The 17447-nt window shown below is 36.3% G+C and overlaps 1 protein-coding gene across 1 annotated transcript in view; it reads right to left on the reverse strand.

The window, feature by feature from the left end:
* Window positions 1–1132: 1132 nt before the first annotated feature.
* Window positions 1133–17447, reverse strand: part of MMP16 (matrix metallopeptidase 16) — a 194453-nt gene continuing 178138 nt past the window's right edge. The window contains exons 9-10 of the mRNA XM_040586220.1: window positions 15275–15390; window positions 1133–12509 (exon numbers count right to left, since the gene is read on the reverse strand). Coding sequence (XP_040442154.1) covers window positions 12175–12509; window positions 15275–15390 — 451 coding nt within the window. The 3' untranslated portion in view covers window positions 1133–12174. The remainder of the gene's footprint in view (window positions 12510–15274; window positions 15391–17447) is intronic.

Consider the following 17447-nt stretch of genomic DNA (forward strand, 5'->3'; position numbering starts at 1 on the left):
AGCATATTTACCTATGAATTGAAGGGTATAAAGGAGACATGGATGAGCTTGGAAGCTGTTTTAATTCATATCATTCAGAAAAAGCACACTTCAATGAACTTAAGTTGCTAAGATATTTAAGACATTCCCCAAATGCTTCCATTCAGAACTAGTGTTTCTCCTAGCAGTGGCCTGCAGAGAAGGCCCAGCCAGGGGCCTTCTCCTCTCTCATGTGTGTGAGAGTGTGAGAATTGTGATCAGTGACTTCTATAGCATCTTTTATTCATCTCTTTTCATTTCTTCCTTTAATCAGCTAAATAATGGAATTTTCTTTTCTTTTTTTTTTTTTTTTTGAATGATGAGTAACTTGTGAGTTAGCAAGTGTAAAACAGATGCACCTCTGACATAGAATAGAGAAGAGGTTTCAGGTATCTTAGATATGTGAAGAGTTCGGCCTTGGGTCTTGGATCAGCTTACAAGCACTGCCTTCTTCCTTGGTGGGTCTCTGAGCTTGTTCCTGGTTTCCTATACCCATACATATGCTTCGACATAGAAAACCTTTAATCCTGTATAGCCTAAGAAGAATTACGTTTGTTGACACAGGAGGAACACAGATCTTTGCAAAGCTGAGTTGGATGGCCAAAGTTTCACAAAACTGTCCTTTGCATCTTAGTCTTGTGGTCTTCCATTGTGATTTAATTTCAAGAAAATTATATAATTTTTTGGTTTTATTCTTCATGTATTTTTTAATCTGAATCATTAGACTTACCTTTTTCTTACATTATGCTTTTCATGGTTTTTTTTACACAGAACAAAGGAGGAAATTCAGCCACCTGTTCATTTCTGTAGTAGTTGGACAGCAATCTCTAATGAGTGGCCCTTCAGACATTACAGAAACAGGTCCACACTATCACACACACTACCTCTTTTCTATAAAAATCAGTTTTTCCCGCTCTACTTTGATTAGGAAAATTAACTAATGTTTCTTTCACCCTGCTCATACCCAGATATAGCCATATCTCTATACATGGTTAGGCGTTCTTCTGAGGCAAAAGTTGTCTGTAATGTTATACAGTACCTAAAGAAACAGCAGCTATAAATCTTATAGTAATATATATCAATTAAACCACAATGCATTTATGAAACTTTGTTCTGTTCTCTTATTTATTGACAGATTTTTTTAATTACAACACAATGAAACAATGGTAAGTACATAAGATGCAATAGTATAAAAAGCCATTTTAACCCTTCCCTTGGTTAAGACACTTACAGCAGACAAGAACTGCCCCACCCCAATTCCCCCCTTCTCAAATGAAAACAAAAAATAAATATAAATTAATAAATATAAACAAATCACTGCACAGCCCTTAACTCTTTGATTGCCATGGCAAGAACCATAATGATGATTCTAGCACGTGACTTTCTGTGGTTAAAGGTTGCCGCAGCAGTCAAAGGGTTATAGCATTGTAAACATAAGTACTTTGTTGAAAATGTTCAGTCATGTTAATGGTCTACAGCAATGAGATTATTATCATGACCCCTTGACCACACAACATTATAAGGAGTTAAAGAGATAATAGCTTGGTGAGCTGTTACATAGATTAATTAACCCATTTTGTTTAACAATGCACTATGAGGTCTTGGTTTACTAATAAAAGACAAATTGTGTATGACAAAACACTGTTCAATGCATTGATCAATAAAATCAATGAAAAAATCAGTCTAAGCACCACAAAATTTTGCCTGATTATATCTGACAGTCATAATACACTTTAGCACCATTTAGTCAGCCTTGCATTTGCACACAAACAAGCTTTGTGTTTGTCAGTAGAAGCTACCTGAAGGAATAACATATGTCAGTTATAAAAAGGTTACTGTATAGAATGTTGTGTGAGCCAATAAAATAAGAAATAAAGTAAAATAAAATAACAATAATAAAATGAAATTTAGTTGCAGAAAGAAAATAAATGCTCCAGTTATTCTGTTACTAACACACATCCTAATGAGCCAAACATGGGCATGAAATGCACATGGAGCTATGTAGAGAAAAGGGAATAAAGATGAGAAATTTGTGTCACAGACAAATCATCCCATCCATATTCTGACTTATTTGTCAGGCTTTGTAAAGTAAATGAACCATTGTTGGGTGGTTTAAGAAGTAGTGCCTGAAAAGAGTTGATGTTTAACAATGTGTGAATTTTATGATAATGTTATGCATAAAACCACTTCCAGAGCTATCCTAACAACTGTTCCAAAATCCATGTCTCTGCATGAAAGGCTGATTTCCTCTTTCTCAGAGGTGGAGGATAAAGAAGCAAGTGTGAGAAGAGTCAGAACTGTAGTAGCTTCTAGTTAATGTATTGGAACCAGAACAATTTCTGCTGGAATTACAGGGATTTGGGGGGGGGGGGGGGGGGGGGGGGGGGGAAGGAATGGCAACAAGATGGAAAATCTGCTGCTAAAATAACACCCAATGAGCAGAACTAAGGAAGAAAGCAGGTTCTGGTAGATACAAGAGCACTTGGTGCGAGTAAGAAAACCAAGAATGTGTGTGAAGCATGGCAAACAATGTACCCTTCTTGTACATATCCATATCAAACTTTGATTGACTACACACCGACAAAACCAGCTGTACATGCTTTAACTGCTAACAATACTAGCAACAGGACTGGCAAGGAGCAGGCATCACCTCCCTCAAAGAGCTTCTGATATAAGAACACGTATCACATACAATAAACCTACAGAAGTCAAGCACCTGCACCTTTTTCTGCAAGCTGTAACTGAACCGTGTAATCACTCCGATTCCCAGACTACAGTAGCAGATGTCAGACAGAGCTCTTCATAAATATGTTATTTATGATACCTAAAAATTAGGCTCAATCAGAAAACAATGCATAACAGCAAAGCATTCTGCCATGCAACAGTGCTAGCATACTATGCTACAGCATAATGTAATGGTAGTTGATGTGTATGTATGAACTGACTTGTGGTAGAGGAAGGAGTCTAGCCATATAATGTTTGTGTGAATATACATGATACATATTATAGGCATCCAAATGCAAAGGAAAAATGGAAAAAGTTAAAGATGAGAACTGGAACCACTGAAAATACTAAAACCTTTTCTGAAATGCAGCTTTCTAGACTCATCACTTCTCACAGATGGCATAAATGACACATGCAAATGGTATGCAGTGGCTGGAATGAAAAATTATAGGTCTCTTCTGCTACACCATTGTATATGTGACCAGGCAAGTAGCCCCAAGATGCAAACAAGAAGTCCATGATGGTCAGTGCTGGCTGTACCATGTCTTTTTTTATAAAAGACTCAAAAGATGGAAGTGTCAATGCAGAGACTTCAATAATCTGAAGTGAGTAACTTGGAGCTCAGTGCTGGGGGACTGGACAATGAACAAGACTTAGTGAAAGATCTACATCGAGGTCCTCAGATGTTCACATGAGTTTTTGAGAAGGTACTACCTCTTCACCATAGGCACAAAAAAGCTTTATTTCCTAGTGAGAGACTGTAAAAAGTTGTGTGTGATTCAATGAGACAGACAACAAAATCTTCTTGCTTTCTCTGTACTGTGAATAGATCATTTCTCACATGTGTACCAAGAGCGCATAAAATTAAATAGTGCCTGAATTAGTCAGGAAACGTGTCAGGGCACAGTGAAAGAAGGGGGCGGAGGTTTGATTTTACTTTTCAGTTTACATAAACAAATAGCAGTATGTGATCTATCTAAGGGTCATAAAAGTACTTCTGTTACATCACTTCAGGACTGAGATATGATGGAGATCAAGATGTATGAGGTAAAGGTTTCTTTGCCCTTCGGTATTTCATCCAGTGGAGTTCTTAAAATGGTAGACAACTTTTTAAATCTAATTTCTGAAGAGAAACGTAAGAACATTTCACTGTGACAAGTTTTTGCACATAGATTCAGGCTGGTGTTAGTTTGATTAAATCTCAATAGATTTTTGATTGCAGCAGATAACATGCTCACTATATATATTTCTAGTCAGGTTTAGACTAAATATACTGAGAAGCCCTTTGACTGACTGCTCTCTGGTGGATTATGACACCAAATACAAAATTCACTGGACTTTCTACAGCCTAACAGGTATTCTTGTTGTTTGAGACCAATAATACTTTCAAAGTTTTCACTGACTTCCAGATAACATCTCCTTTGTTTTTATATTATTGTTGATTACATAGCAGATAAAGGCAATTTATAGTGGTGTTGGTGGTCCTTGGCTCTTTCCCTTTCTGACAAACTGGTTTTGTACTTGCAATTATAAGCCAAAACAATTTTATTCCTTTTCTTATATTCTTGAATTGAAAAATGGAAATGTACTTATGCTGTTTTTTTCTGTGTCTGTCTGCAGTCTTTGACGAAACAAGGTAGTTTGTTTTCCTGTGGATCCTAGAAGTTGTGGAAAGAAAGTTCATGACTAATTTAAGTTTTCTCTGAGAAAAGAAAAAACAATAGGGTGTTCCTTTAAATCTGTATTCGTCATCACTGTGATCCAAAGACTACCACCTTCAAAGGAATGCATATTGATAGCAGATGATGACCTCTGTACCTTAGAAAACAAGAAGGGAGTATCACAATCCTTGACCTATACTTTAAAATGTTTTTTAGTCAGACACAGTAAGACAATACTGTGCATGGATTGACAAGAGATCGCATGGTTTTGGAAACACAGTAAAGGTGGATGTTAGACATATACTTAGTTGACAGTGTTTTACCAAATACATTACATAGAGTAAGAGCTGGGAATAGATTATTTGCATCATCACACTTTCCTTCAATTCTGGATTCCTACTCGAGATTAAATTTTCTTGAGCATAACAATCTCAGGTATTTCTGTGAGCTGTGTGAGTACTGACAACAGCTATCGTGAAAGATATTTTTAATAGTTTTCCTATACCTCGTGAGGCATGGCCAGAGTTCATAACACTTCATGAAAACACAACCATGTAAATACAAGCTTCAGCTATGCCTTGCAGGTATGAACTGGAGTTCTCATGATCATTTAAAACAGCACTGTAGGTTGCTGATGTCTTCTGAATACATGCAATCACATGTACCATTTCCTAAGTTACATAACTCTACTTATATCCAAGCAGACAAACTGCTCGGAGCTGACTCCAACATGGTGCTCCCGTAAGATGTGAAGATAATCAGTATGTGAGCTCTGACAATTTTGTGGCAATAGCCAAGCATAGCATACACAACATGTGCATCTCTATTCAGATTCATTGTATGCCTAAATATGGGGTATGCATTTCAGCTGGAATATATCAGTTTTTCAATAGTAATGTTTGAGCTATATATAATATCAGATAATTGTGAACACTGACAAAAAATACTATAAACCATCATTTTTTTGTTATGGAGACACCTACTTTCTTTTCTTTGCGCCTTTAAATGTAAAAGGGAACCAAAAGGTATTCATACCTTATAAACACATTAGCACTGGTTGCCTGCTGACCCTAAGCACTCTCACCTTCTACAGGGCAGATGATTTCATGTACAGCCACATAAGCTATGAATGTGTTTGCAGTCTGGGTGTTAAAGTATGCCAACACATCAGGACAGAAATATGGATTAGAAACATTCTTTTCTGACTTAACACACTACTCTTTGCAAGTGGTGAACCCATCTGGGCATGCACTGATTGGCAGAGTTACACTTTTCTGTTGCCAGTGGGTAAGTAATATAATACTTCACTAAAAAACTCTTCAAACTCTATTGTCATATTGTTAAGGACTAACCAGGTACTTTAGGAAGTTATTTTATCCCAGCCTTCTGTTACTAATCCCACTTCCCAGAAAGCCCATTCCCAGAATAACGGATGGGCAAATGGATGATCCAGGACACATGCATGGCACAGAATGAAAATGATTATTCCATGTGTTAGTGCCAGATGGCAAGATGGAGAGAACGTTCGGTATATATTTTACTGCAACAGCGAAAAACTGTAATAGACATGAAAGGCTACAAATGCAGATATGCCAATAGCTTGCCAAGGAGATTAAAGTCATAGTTATAAAAAGGATGTGATGCAATTTCATAGGGTAGAAATTACTATTAACTAAACAGAAAGATTTGGTTTATGTAGTGGCTATTATAATTATCATCTGTGGACAACATAATTCTAAAGGAGCTGAAGAAACGAAGCTGTGTGACTGGAAAGCTCCATGCCATTGTAAATGGCTGGTATGTGTAATGATTATTGTTTATGTAGTTTTACTGTGACAGCAAGTAGCACTATGTTGCATGCATATCCACAAGTAGAAAATTGTCTTTAGCATGCTAGTTTACATCAGCATTCCTTCATTTATGTCTCCCCTGTCTCTAAAATTTGTTTCATCTATACTGTGGGCAGACCAGAGCAGTACATAAGGCTATCTCCACAGGGCAAACATACTTTATGAACACCTCTCACAGAATGTCATATCTAAAACGCATAATGGGCAGTTGCAACCGCAAATGTTAATAAACTGACTATATCTTGTAGATTGTATGCTAAAACTTATGTATATTGGGAAATAAGACCTGTTTATGATGTATGTTTTTAATGCTGTCCAAGAGCTTCTTTGAAATACATTTTGATTTTAGGCACAGAAGCTTGCTGTTGTCATATACTGATGATCCTTCAGAATATGATCTCCTGATTATTACTGAGCTTTCTTAGTTACATAGATAGATCAAATAGTGCCACATCATACAGAATCTTTGCTGCTTAACATTAGGTCAAGCATCAAATGGAGTCAGTCTGCAACAAGTGATGGTATGCTTTTGATGCTTACCAGAAATTTCCAGCATCGATGGCACTGATGGCAATGTCTTTATCAGCCTCTGACTTCTCAGATGGCAAGTCACAAGAATGGGTTAGACAGAGCTGATTCACACATAACATTTGTTCGTGACACCAGTGGCAGACAATTGAGTTACATGCATAAATCAGAGCTTAATTTCATGAGTATATGGTTCATTTACACCTGATTTTGTAACTGACATATGTTTAAATGGTCTGCTGTGAACCACTCTGTCTGCAGTCTCTGTGGTGTGAGCTAAGGAAGTGCATCTAACATTACAGTGCTGTTGTATCAGTCACGGCTATACCATTATATTCAATAATGGGTTATCTGTTCCTCAGCTCCCACACAATGTTATTTGACTTGTTCAGCATAGCTGAACAGCTAAGTGGCCAGTGACATTTGTTCTCTCCACTGATAATAATGATCTTCCTTATGGCTCATAGGGCTGCAGTCATCTATTTACACTTCTGGAAACAGGGCTGTCCAAAGACAGTCTTAACAACAAAAGACAACAGGGAGCTATTGCTCTGCAATGGCTGCTTCACATCTCCTACTGCCACGGTGCATGGCTTCCTCCACCTCAGCAGCTGGTGACAAAAACTCAGGCCATGTTCTGAGAAGATATGGGAGCCAAGACAGAGCAAAACCCTACAGTCATATCCTTGCTCCTCAACCCAGTCATCTTATGCTATCTCAAATTTAGGCTGCTAATGGTGTGATAGCTTGCATTTCTACTTTCTTCAAAATGCAGTGCCTGGAACGTTCATTGTTCAATTTTCTATGTGTATTTTTTATTTGCCCTGACGATGATTCAGATGCAAAAAAAACCCCTAGAATAGGAATGTAATGCTTCCATTGCTTATAGGCAGACCTACTTTCTATTCTACACACTTTTTTCTAACCAACAAGCTAGAATTTGATTCTATATAATTTGGTACCAAAAGCTACATTTAACTGACATTAAGATTGTGAAGTAAGAGCCCCCCAAAAAGTTGAAAATTCAAAAATTAAGCCTTACACTCTGTTCTTAACCCACAGTGCTAATGGCACAGGAGTCTCGACCAAACAGCTGGGGAGGTGAAGTACACTTCTAAGCAAAAGTGTAAGTCTGCCCCTTAGACTTGAATCTATTAGCTTCTGTTATTTTCATTCACAAAATTAGCCTAAAAAAAACCACTTTTCCTTTAATTATCCCCTCCCTTTGCCCCACTTTGAAAGAAGAAAAAGAACAAGTGTATAGGAATATATAAAATATGTATTACATTTATTCAGGAGACTTGAAAGGGCTCCTTTGGAGCCATTTGAGCCTCTCCATCCCAGCCTATCCAGTAAATATACAGTTACATAGTTTTTTAAATGTATTTTTTGATAAAAATTATTTTTTGTCTACAGTCAACAACCTTTTCATAGGTTTATACATTAAAAGGCCAGAGGAAATACTGCCATCATCTGCTTTGGCCTCCTGCATCATACAGACCACAGTATTCTGAAGATACATAACCCTGTATAGTCAGCTTGATAGACTGTAACTGATTAACACAATACATATTCATTTTTGTATTGTTCTACAGTACAGATCATAACAATAGCAATATGGAAATGTTTATTAAAAACTGTATGAAAAAGAGTTACGGCACATGAGCAGGAATCAAGAGTGCAGAACTAAAAATATTTTCAATTTGTTTTTTCCTAATTCTCATAATTATAGGCCCTGGTAGAAAAACAACTGTTCAAAAAATAACATCGTCTTAAAACTTTTACTCATTTGAGTTCACAACTAGATCAGGCAACATCACTAATTTACTCTGAACTTCTGTAATTTGAAACTAGCCAGTATGTATTTGGGAATTACTGTGAACAAAATTGCTTCTACATCTTTTACTTAAAGCAAACCTTTATGACTGTGTTATAACCTACTGAAAAGAGGCATATGTAATAGAAATGCTGACACAATCTTGCTCTGCATGACGCAAACATGCCAATATATATTTTCTCTCTCTCTGTATATAACATATATGCACTTTTAAGTAAAAGAAAATAGATTAAACAATCAACTTATCATGTACTCATGTATCTATGATGTACCATATGAGAAGCACTAGACTTATCACACTTACCTTCCTGCATAATTAAAAATAAATTCTCCAAATACAAACACTTTTGTTACCTTATCAAAGAACAACAGTCAACATGCTCAGCACTTCATTACTGTCAGGGAAACAGTTTCACAAAAGGTTAAAGCTGCCATGAAAGATATTTCAAAATTGAAGTGAGATTTTCAAGTGAATAAAAAACCCGATGAGATGCTGTTCCAACTTGAAGATAATATAAAGTAAGTTCTCCTATTGCAAAGGAAAACCAAACGCAGAATAAGTAGTGCTGTTAGTATTTTCCACCAGCTACCCAAGGGACAAAATTGGAACAGCAACATGAATAATTTTGTTCTGTCTGCAGCAGAACATAAGTTATAGCAGTTTGTTGACAATAAAAATCTCTCCATGGATTAAAATATGCACGTATGTGTATGTGTGTGTTTGTGTGCATTTATAAGTATACAAACACATACAGACTTTTAAATATATATGACAAACAGGCATAGAATTCTGAATTCACCAAATAAGCTGATGTGCATAAAATGTCCTATGTTACTTAACTGTCAATTAATCTATATTTTCAGCAACAACTGAATTGGATTTACTAAATAATGCTATGGGCTGATACTGGTGCACTTCTAACCTACAGTATGCAGTACCTCTACAAAACATCTCCAAAATGCCACCTGCATTGCATATTTGTTGTAAAACTGTATCTTTTTCTAATCTTCATTTTTGTTAGCCATACATATGTATATCTGTTTATGCCCTAAGAAACAAGTTTGCAATGCTTTATAGCATGCCACACATGAACATAAAATAAGTCCTCAAATCAATATAAAGTCATGTAATTAAAAAAAAAGCCACACTATTTTTCATGCTATGCTCAATATAAATATAAATTCAAGGCAATCAAGCTATCCATTACCAAAATAATAATAACCATAATATACATGTATATATACCTACACTCTCTAAAAAGTGATCCTGTTATGTGGATTAAGAAACCAGTAAGAAATTGGTTGGATGTAGTATAAAAGTCTCATTTTATGTAAAAGCCCATACTGGCCATTTCAAGTATTTTAATACTTTCCTATAGCCTTTTTATTAATAACTAACTATTTGTAGAAATTATAGTTTTATACTGAAAATTGTATTCAATTTAAATAAAAATTAACTTCTACTGTAGTTCATTTTTAGAGTGTGCATGTATACATAGCAAAATACCCTTCTACAGATCTATCATAAATATTTTGGTTTATGTCAGTTCTTTTCTACTAAAACACATCAACCTTTTTTTTTTTTTTCCTTGAATTTTGGATAATGTATATTAGGCCTCTTAAGAAATAAAACTCATCTTAGTTCATTTGCAACACCAGATTCCCTTCAGTTTGTGCCAGTTTGCAAGTTAAAGGTCAAAGACCAAAGACATTGGACAGTACACTTTAAGGAAATTCAGACAGTGAAGCTGTTCACAGAAGACAATGTTTAACTTTGTAATGACAGTCAACAGGTCAATAATCAAGTTCAAGGCAAGCTGTTCATTGTTGCAAAAGCTACTCCCCTCAAATCCTGGCTTTCATAAAAAACCAGGCATCTGACTTTTGGGGTGCATCATTCTGACCATCTTTAATAAGTTCACAGCCCAGTGACTGTAAAGCCTACCACTGCAAGAAGCAGCTCCTAAAATCAATAAAGAGGTCTGTCAGTTGCTGACTTTTCTCTAGGAAAAAAATATTGATACAAACCTGCTCTGCAGGTCACATGAAAATGACAATACTGCTGTTAGCAAAAATTACACTGAATGACAAGATGCTTTGGTGGTCCCTTGGCTCTGTCAGTGATACCATGTTCGGCTGAAGGCCAGAAATTTGACTAACCCTTTGAGAACTATGGTGAACATGCAATGGGGTAACACACCAGAGGATTCTCATGCAATATCAGAGTCACCATTTTTGCTTTCCTTTGAAACTGTAGCTCTGCCTCTGCAGAGGCAAATTGAATTATCATACAACATAGTTTAAAAGAAAAATTCAAGATGCTTAAGATAAGAGGCTAAGCTATAAAACTGCTGCCAGTTCAGAAAAAATCTCGGTAAGTGGTAGAAGTTATTAAAACAGGTTTGGTTCCTTTGACCAAAAAGTAGCTGGTAACTATTTATGTTACAAATGCTTTTCTATCAATAATGCAAATAATTAAAAACACTTACTTGCAGTCACAGGAAATCTGTTTTGAAAAATTGTTTTTCTTTTAAAATCTGTATTACCCAAACACAATCCTATAATTTAATGACAACCAAGATTAACATCCACCAGACTCTGAAAACGGATGCAATAGTTCTCAAAGGGTTACACCACCGATGTAATACCAGCATCAATTTTCTCTGTAGCATGACTGTTGCTTTAGTTCATTGAAATCCACTTCAGAGACACACTGCTTTTTATCGTGCTTTGGAATGAGTGCTCCTGACAGACCTATGAAAGGCCTGGGGCAGTTGGCCTGGTACAGCTTGGGAAAGATTATGCAGGAAAACCAACCAAAAATCAAACACACCAATAAAAAGGTTTTGCTTGAATATAGTAATGAATACAAATGAGTTTAAAACATTGAGGACATAGCCCAGAGCAGCTGTAAAAAACACAAAATGAATGTATTATTAAGGCTGTTACTATATTGCAGATATTTTGGCCCCTTGTTTGTTGGAAAATGGCTGTCCGAACAGTCTGAAGTCCTGCATGTCATCTGAGTCTCCCACCTGACAAAACTGGAAGTAGGAGTATAGGACTTTATCCGTAGCAGACAGAAAGCAATCCTCTTTGGAGACAAAGCTGTTTTGGGTCTTCTCACTTTCCTGAAAGTTCCATTATGGGTTGTTGTGTTTTTCTAAAAAAATTTACTTTCACCAAAAATTTTTTCAAAGGGGAACAGGCCTTCAGTGAAAAATGTAGAAACATTGGAGATTTATTTTTTTCCTCTTCATTAGTTAATCCTGACAGTTTATAGGGCATTGAGCGTGCAGAGGAAAGGCCTAGAATCAAATGACAAAGAAAGACAAAGGACTGAAGAAACAGCAGATACTGTGTAGCATGGAAGCTTCCCAGCTGAGCGAATCGCCACTCACGTGCAGGACAGGCAACCCCCTGGGTTTTAAAGATCAGCTTTGTTTCAGACTGACAGATGCCTGCTCCTAGCTAGGAAACTGCATAACAGCTCTTGTGTTGAATCTCAAGTTACCATAAACTCCTGGGAAGGAAAGAGAAAAACCAAAACCCTACATCACACCCACTCTTGCATAGAGCGTTTGCAGTACAGTATGTGGCGGGGTGTTCCTTTCCTTTTGAACTGGAACACAGTGTAAACCAAGACAAGGAGGCACAAGGCCAGAATGCAGGGAATGACGATGGCTATAGCTTTCACAGTGCTGGCTGTGTTGTCCAGTTTGATGACAATGTCAACATCATCTTGAGGGCTGTGTCGGTCTTTGTCTCGATCTGTTGGTCCATCACAACCCATAAAATCCTTGAGGATGGATCTGGGATAGCCAGGTTCCACCCTGAGCATCTGATTATTGAATTTCCAGTATTCTTTTCCTTTGTAGAAATATGTGAAGCCTGAGGAAGAAAATCGCAATTATTCATAGTCATTTCAGATCAAAACATGTCATCAACAGACCAAAACTACTGTTAATAAGGGTTGTGGGTCTTTTTTTTTTTTGTTATTAAAATATTAAAAAGATGTAAGAAATATACTTCCGTTATAGGTCTTTCCAATCTCCTTTACAACTTTTTTATCTTTACAGTTGGGTATTTTTTTTTTAATTCAGTAAACTAGGATTTTATTTTCTTCCATTACTAAAAAAATAAAAATAAAAATAAAGGAATTTCAGAGAATATGATCAATATGATCAGGGTCCAGATGATTTGCTCATTCACTGAAAACCCAACCAGAGTTGGAATCCTCAGGGCCAGGACTTCAAAGCATCACAACCTCGTCAAGGTGGGAAGTCTACTGAAACAAATTGCAACACTATGCTAGTCAGAAATGAGAATTTACCTTCTTTAATTCACATACCCTACTGCTGTACTTCAGAAGAAAGATACTGGATGAAATAACAGCAGCTTTGCCCAGAGAAAACAGGTGTAAACAGATTTAAGTTTTCTGCAAAAAGCTAGTATTTGATCATTGAGGTGCAATCCAATGTTATTACTAAACATGCCTAAACGGAGGAAAAAAAAAATAACCGACTCCTTCACAAAAATCTAGAGTAAAAAATTGTTTTTTCTAGTCTTTCCCAAGCCACTTACTGCAAGAATACCGAAAATTTTTGTGGACAGTAAAGGAAACTCCTTTATGATCAGACTTATTGGAGGTGTTCATTTACATGGTTTACGCAATAGAAAGACAAGGGAAAGAAAAAAGTACTCTTTAAAATGAAATGGATTCACTGAAAGATACGCTATCAAATGTTCCCTTATGAAGCTATATAGTGAAACTTCCTTATCAACTCTGCTTCTGCTCAAAGAAAGGAAAAGTTTCAGGCAAAATGTAATCAATTTGTTTCCAACTAAGCTGTGGTACTTCTTAATTGCATCTGCTTTTGTTTCTTTCTCTCTTCATACAAACAACAGTGGAGTTGTGAACTGTTTCTTAAGACATCTATTTACTTGATTTCAGGGAAAAGGTCTTAATGGTCTTCTTGGGAACTTTATGGTATCATTTTCAGTCCCTCTTTCTGCCCTGGGGCCATTTTAGGCTTTCTGAGAAGCACAAGAATGCCTACTTTCTCTTCTCCTCCTCACAATCTCATGTCATTTTTTACCACCGTCCTCATTCAAAGAACCAGGCAGACTACCACAGCCACTGGGGTAAAGAAGTGGCTTTGATGTAATCAAGTCTGTCCTGCCTCAGAAATGAGTCCTCTGCCTCTGCAGTACTTTCAGACCCACTGGTCTGAGTGTTACAGCAAGATAATTTTCATTTGTAATGAGACACACATGTTCCAGAGCTCAGTACAGAAAACTTATTATGAGGAATGCAATCCCCCTGCAATCAAGGTAAGCAAAAACCCCATACATGCATATATACATACATATATGTGTCTGTCTATGTATTACATTCCTTTTGGATGTAAGTCTTTAAAAATATGCCTTAAAAGTAATGGAGGGAAGAAAGCAGAGATTATACCCATTATGTTTTTCAGTGCATGCATAATGTTTGCACCCATTTCCACATATATGTGTATTTACAGTTAGTTACTGAATGTGATGTATGCAGAATGTCATCTTGACTGACCTACTTTCCAGTTTAAACCAAAACAAAACAAATAAAAGAAAGCACAAAAAAACATCCAGCCCAAAAGGCCAGAATCCAGAGAGGTTTTCTGCTTCTGGATAAAAGAGAGACAAGGCAGGGAAGCAATTAAACTTTTCTGGAAAGGACCCCAAACATTTTCATGGTAAATTACTGGATCAAGTTAGAGGTTGAAATAGGAGACTGAAATTATTCATACAAGGAAAAAAATCTTTTTATCTGCTTATTAAAAGGAAATTAAAATAATAAGGCAATATATACATGTGCTGTCTATGAGGCAGACTAAACTCAGAACCTACTAATAAATAAATCATAAATGCCATACAAGAGTTCTCCAATAATCAGTGATGACAAATGCATATTTTTATTCCCATCAAAAGGATCTAATCTATGTGCAATGGAGGGCTCTGTTGACAGCCTGCCAGCAGCCCCTGGGTAGCATTGAATTTTCGTAAGACGGAGGAGATTTTGGCTGCTCTCACTCCTTTGGAGGTGTGGCCAGCTGAGATCCTAGGTTCCTGCACATGACGATGCATCTTGATACAGGTAATAGCACTTCATGCTAACATCCTTGTGATCAGCATTTCTGCATCATGGGCTTATGACATCTTTGATTTACATAGATTCCTAAGGATATTTCTGCTTAGATAAAGATTTTTCTTCCCTTTTTCAGTTGTTCGGCATGAAATTAATACCCTCTAAGCTGTTTAAACAGCCAACACCTTGACAATTCAAATGGAGATATTGTGTGTTTAGGAAGCTTGTTTTAAAAGGTACTATAATTCAGCAGAGAACAAACATAATTAAGTGAATTAAGACACAGGGGGAAAAAAGAATGGAAATTAAAGTTTATGATACTAAATTTGAAAGATTTTCTCCACTGTGTTAAATGGTCCATGCAAACAAACAGCCATTTTCATGAAAGCAAGTTCTACAGGAGGAAATATTCTGTTCGTAAATCAAGAATTCCTTCTCTACTTAGCCTGAATAGTTAATCACCTCTCTACTACCCTACCTTACATAAAGTTTGTTAGTAAATCATTAAAAGAGGAATGTGTTTGCATACCATTTTCTTTGTGGACAAAGGCTCCCTGAGGAGATTCTGGGATACCTTTCCAAATTGTGATTGGTTTGGGATAACCAGGGTCCATGGATCTCATTTCTTCACTGTACCTCCAGTACCTGATTTTTTTTTTAAAGGGGAGGGAAAAAAAAATCATTTATAAGGTAGCAGATGAGTAACTAGGTATTTTTTCCTTCTAATATTTGATACATTCACTAGCCACAAATGGGAATGCTTGACTTCTTGTCTTTAAACATACTACCTGATTACAAGGAAATCTATTTGATTGACTGGACAACAGTTTCATGTAAGCAGAAAGAAGATAAAAGATTTCTGCACTTTGACAACCAAATCAGGATGCATCTCACTTTTAATTGCAGCAATTCTGATGCCTGGTGTGTCTGCACAGTAATAGAGATACAACATATGCAAAGATACATTCATGTTTTAGATAACATTTTAATCATGAAAACAACCATAGTTTCAGATTAAAATACTCACAGAAATTTTAATTTAACTCCTTATTTGTATGCAGTACAGTAGCTTTTAATGTCATAATTAAGTAGATACAGTGTAATATAAAATTCAACCTGCTTTTGTGCCTTTTTGCCAGCCAGCCCTCGTCCAATTTAAAAACCTTACGCATGCACATTCTAGGCAACCTGAACATGTAAGAAGTATTTGCACTTGTGATTTTATTTACATGTACAGATAATTTCTTTGTTGTTACGCAGCTGGCTAAATTGCTATGCATATCTTATTATAAGCTGGTTCTGAGAATTAACATACTGTATGTCTAGTATCTCTGTGTATCTGGATACGCCAGTTGGGTGGGTTGTTTCATATTTTGATTCGTTCCACTCATTTAGAGCATAGCAGTTTAGAGCATAGTAGTCTTGGAGAATGTTTTGGGTTGTTGGTTTTTTTAATCAGTTTTATCCATGTGAAAAATCACATCAAAAGGCAGTCACTTGCCATTTCAGGACATCAAAAGCCTGAGAATATATCACTTCAATTGATAATCTGGTCACTGCAGCAAACCTGACCCTCTTTCTAATCTGAATTCATGTGACTTCAGCTTTTAGAAACCCTTGTTGTGATCATTCTCGATACATTAAAGAGTCCATTTAGTGGATGGTATTTTGTCCCTGCAAAGGTACTTAGACACTCTAATCAATCCACATCTTTTTAAAAAAGTTAAATGGTCTAAAATCCTCTGTATTTCTCCCTGTGTGGCATTTCTTCGGCTTTAAACTTCCAATGAAATTAAAAGGTGGCAGATTTCAAGTGGGTTAAGAGTTAGCAAGTTACATTAAAGAACATTTGTATTTTTTCTTTCTTATGCATAAATTATCTTTATAGCTTGATTTCTTAATCTAGTCACATATGCATCAGTAACCAGCCAACAATGTCCTTTATTTTGAAATTTAACATCTTTCAGAGTTTACATGTAGAAAGAAACAACATGTAGAAGTAGTAAACAAAGCTCTGACATCAATACGATTGCAACCAGTTCTTCTTCATCTTTTGACTCTGTGTTTCTTCTTCGTTTGCACTTTTTATCAACTACCTTACCTTTTACTCTGTCCCTTTTTCCCAGAACCCTATTTCCTACCTGCATACTTCCACTCATTTTACTTTTTTCTCTTCCAACTTTTAACCTTTTTGAGCTCCTCATTTTACACATTTGTATTTTTCCACTGGACTGCATGATGGAAATAGACAGTTCTATAGGACTTTTTAAAACATACATTGTCATTAAAAATATATCTTTAAGGACACAGCCAGTGCACACCCAAAAGTACCAAACCTACTGTTTTTTAAGAATGGATGACAAATCCTATGAGGGAAGGACTGATCACGGTACTATCTTGGCAATCTGTACTGGAATAATGAGTGTGTCTACAGGGTAAGGAAAAGCCTACTCCTGATTCTCTTTAGCATGCCAAATGCTCACAAGCAGACTCCACAATGATTGGAGTGATTTGAGCTTTAAAAACTATATATATTGTGCTACTGTATCTCAAAGGATAATAAAGTAACAGAGGGAAAATCAATGAAAGTGCACATCGTGGCTTTAGAGAAAGGGAATTTGGAAAATATTTGCTTATACATGTTCTTTCCTGTATCTAATCCTATTAATGATATTCTGAACTATTGGATGACTAAGCTTTAT

Source organism: Falco naumanni, chromosome 3, assembly GCF_017639655.2.
Source record: "Falco naumanni isolate bFalNau1 chromosome 3, bFalNau1.pat, whole genome shotgun sequence".
NCBI classification, from domain to species: domain Eukaryota; kingdom Metazoa; phylum Chordata; class Aves; order Falconiformes; family Falconidae; genus Falco; species Falco naumanni.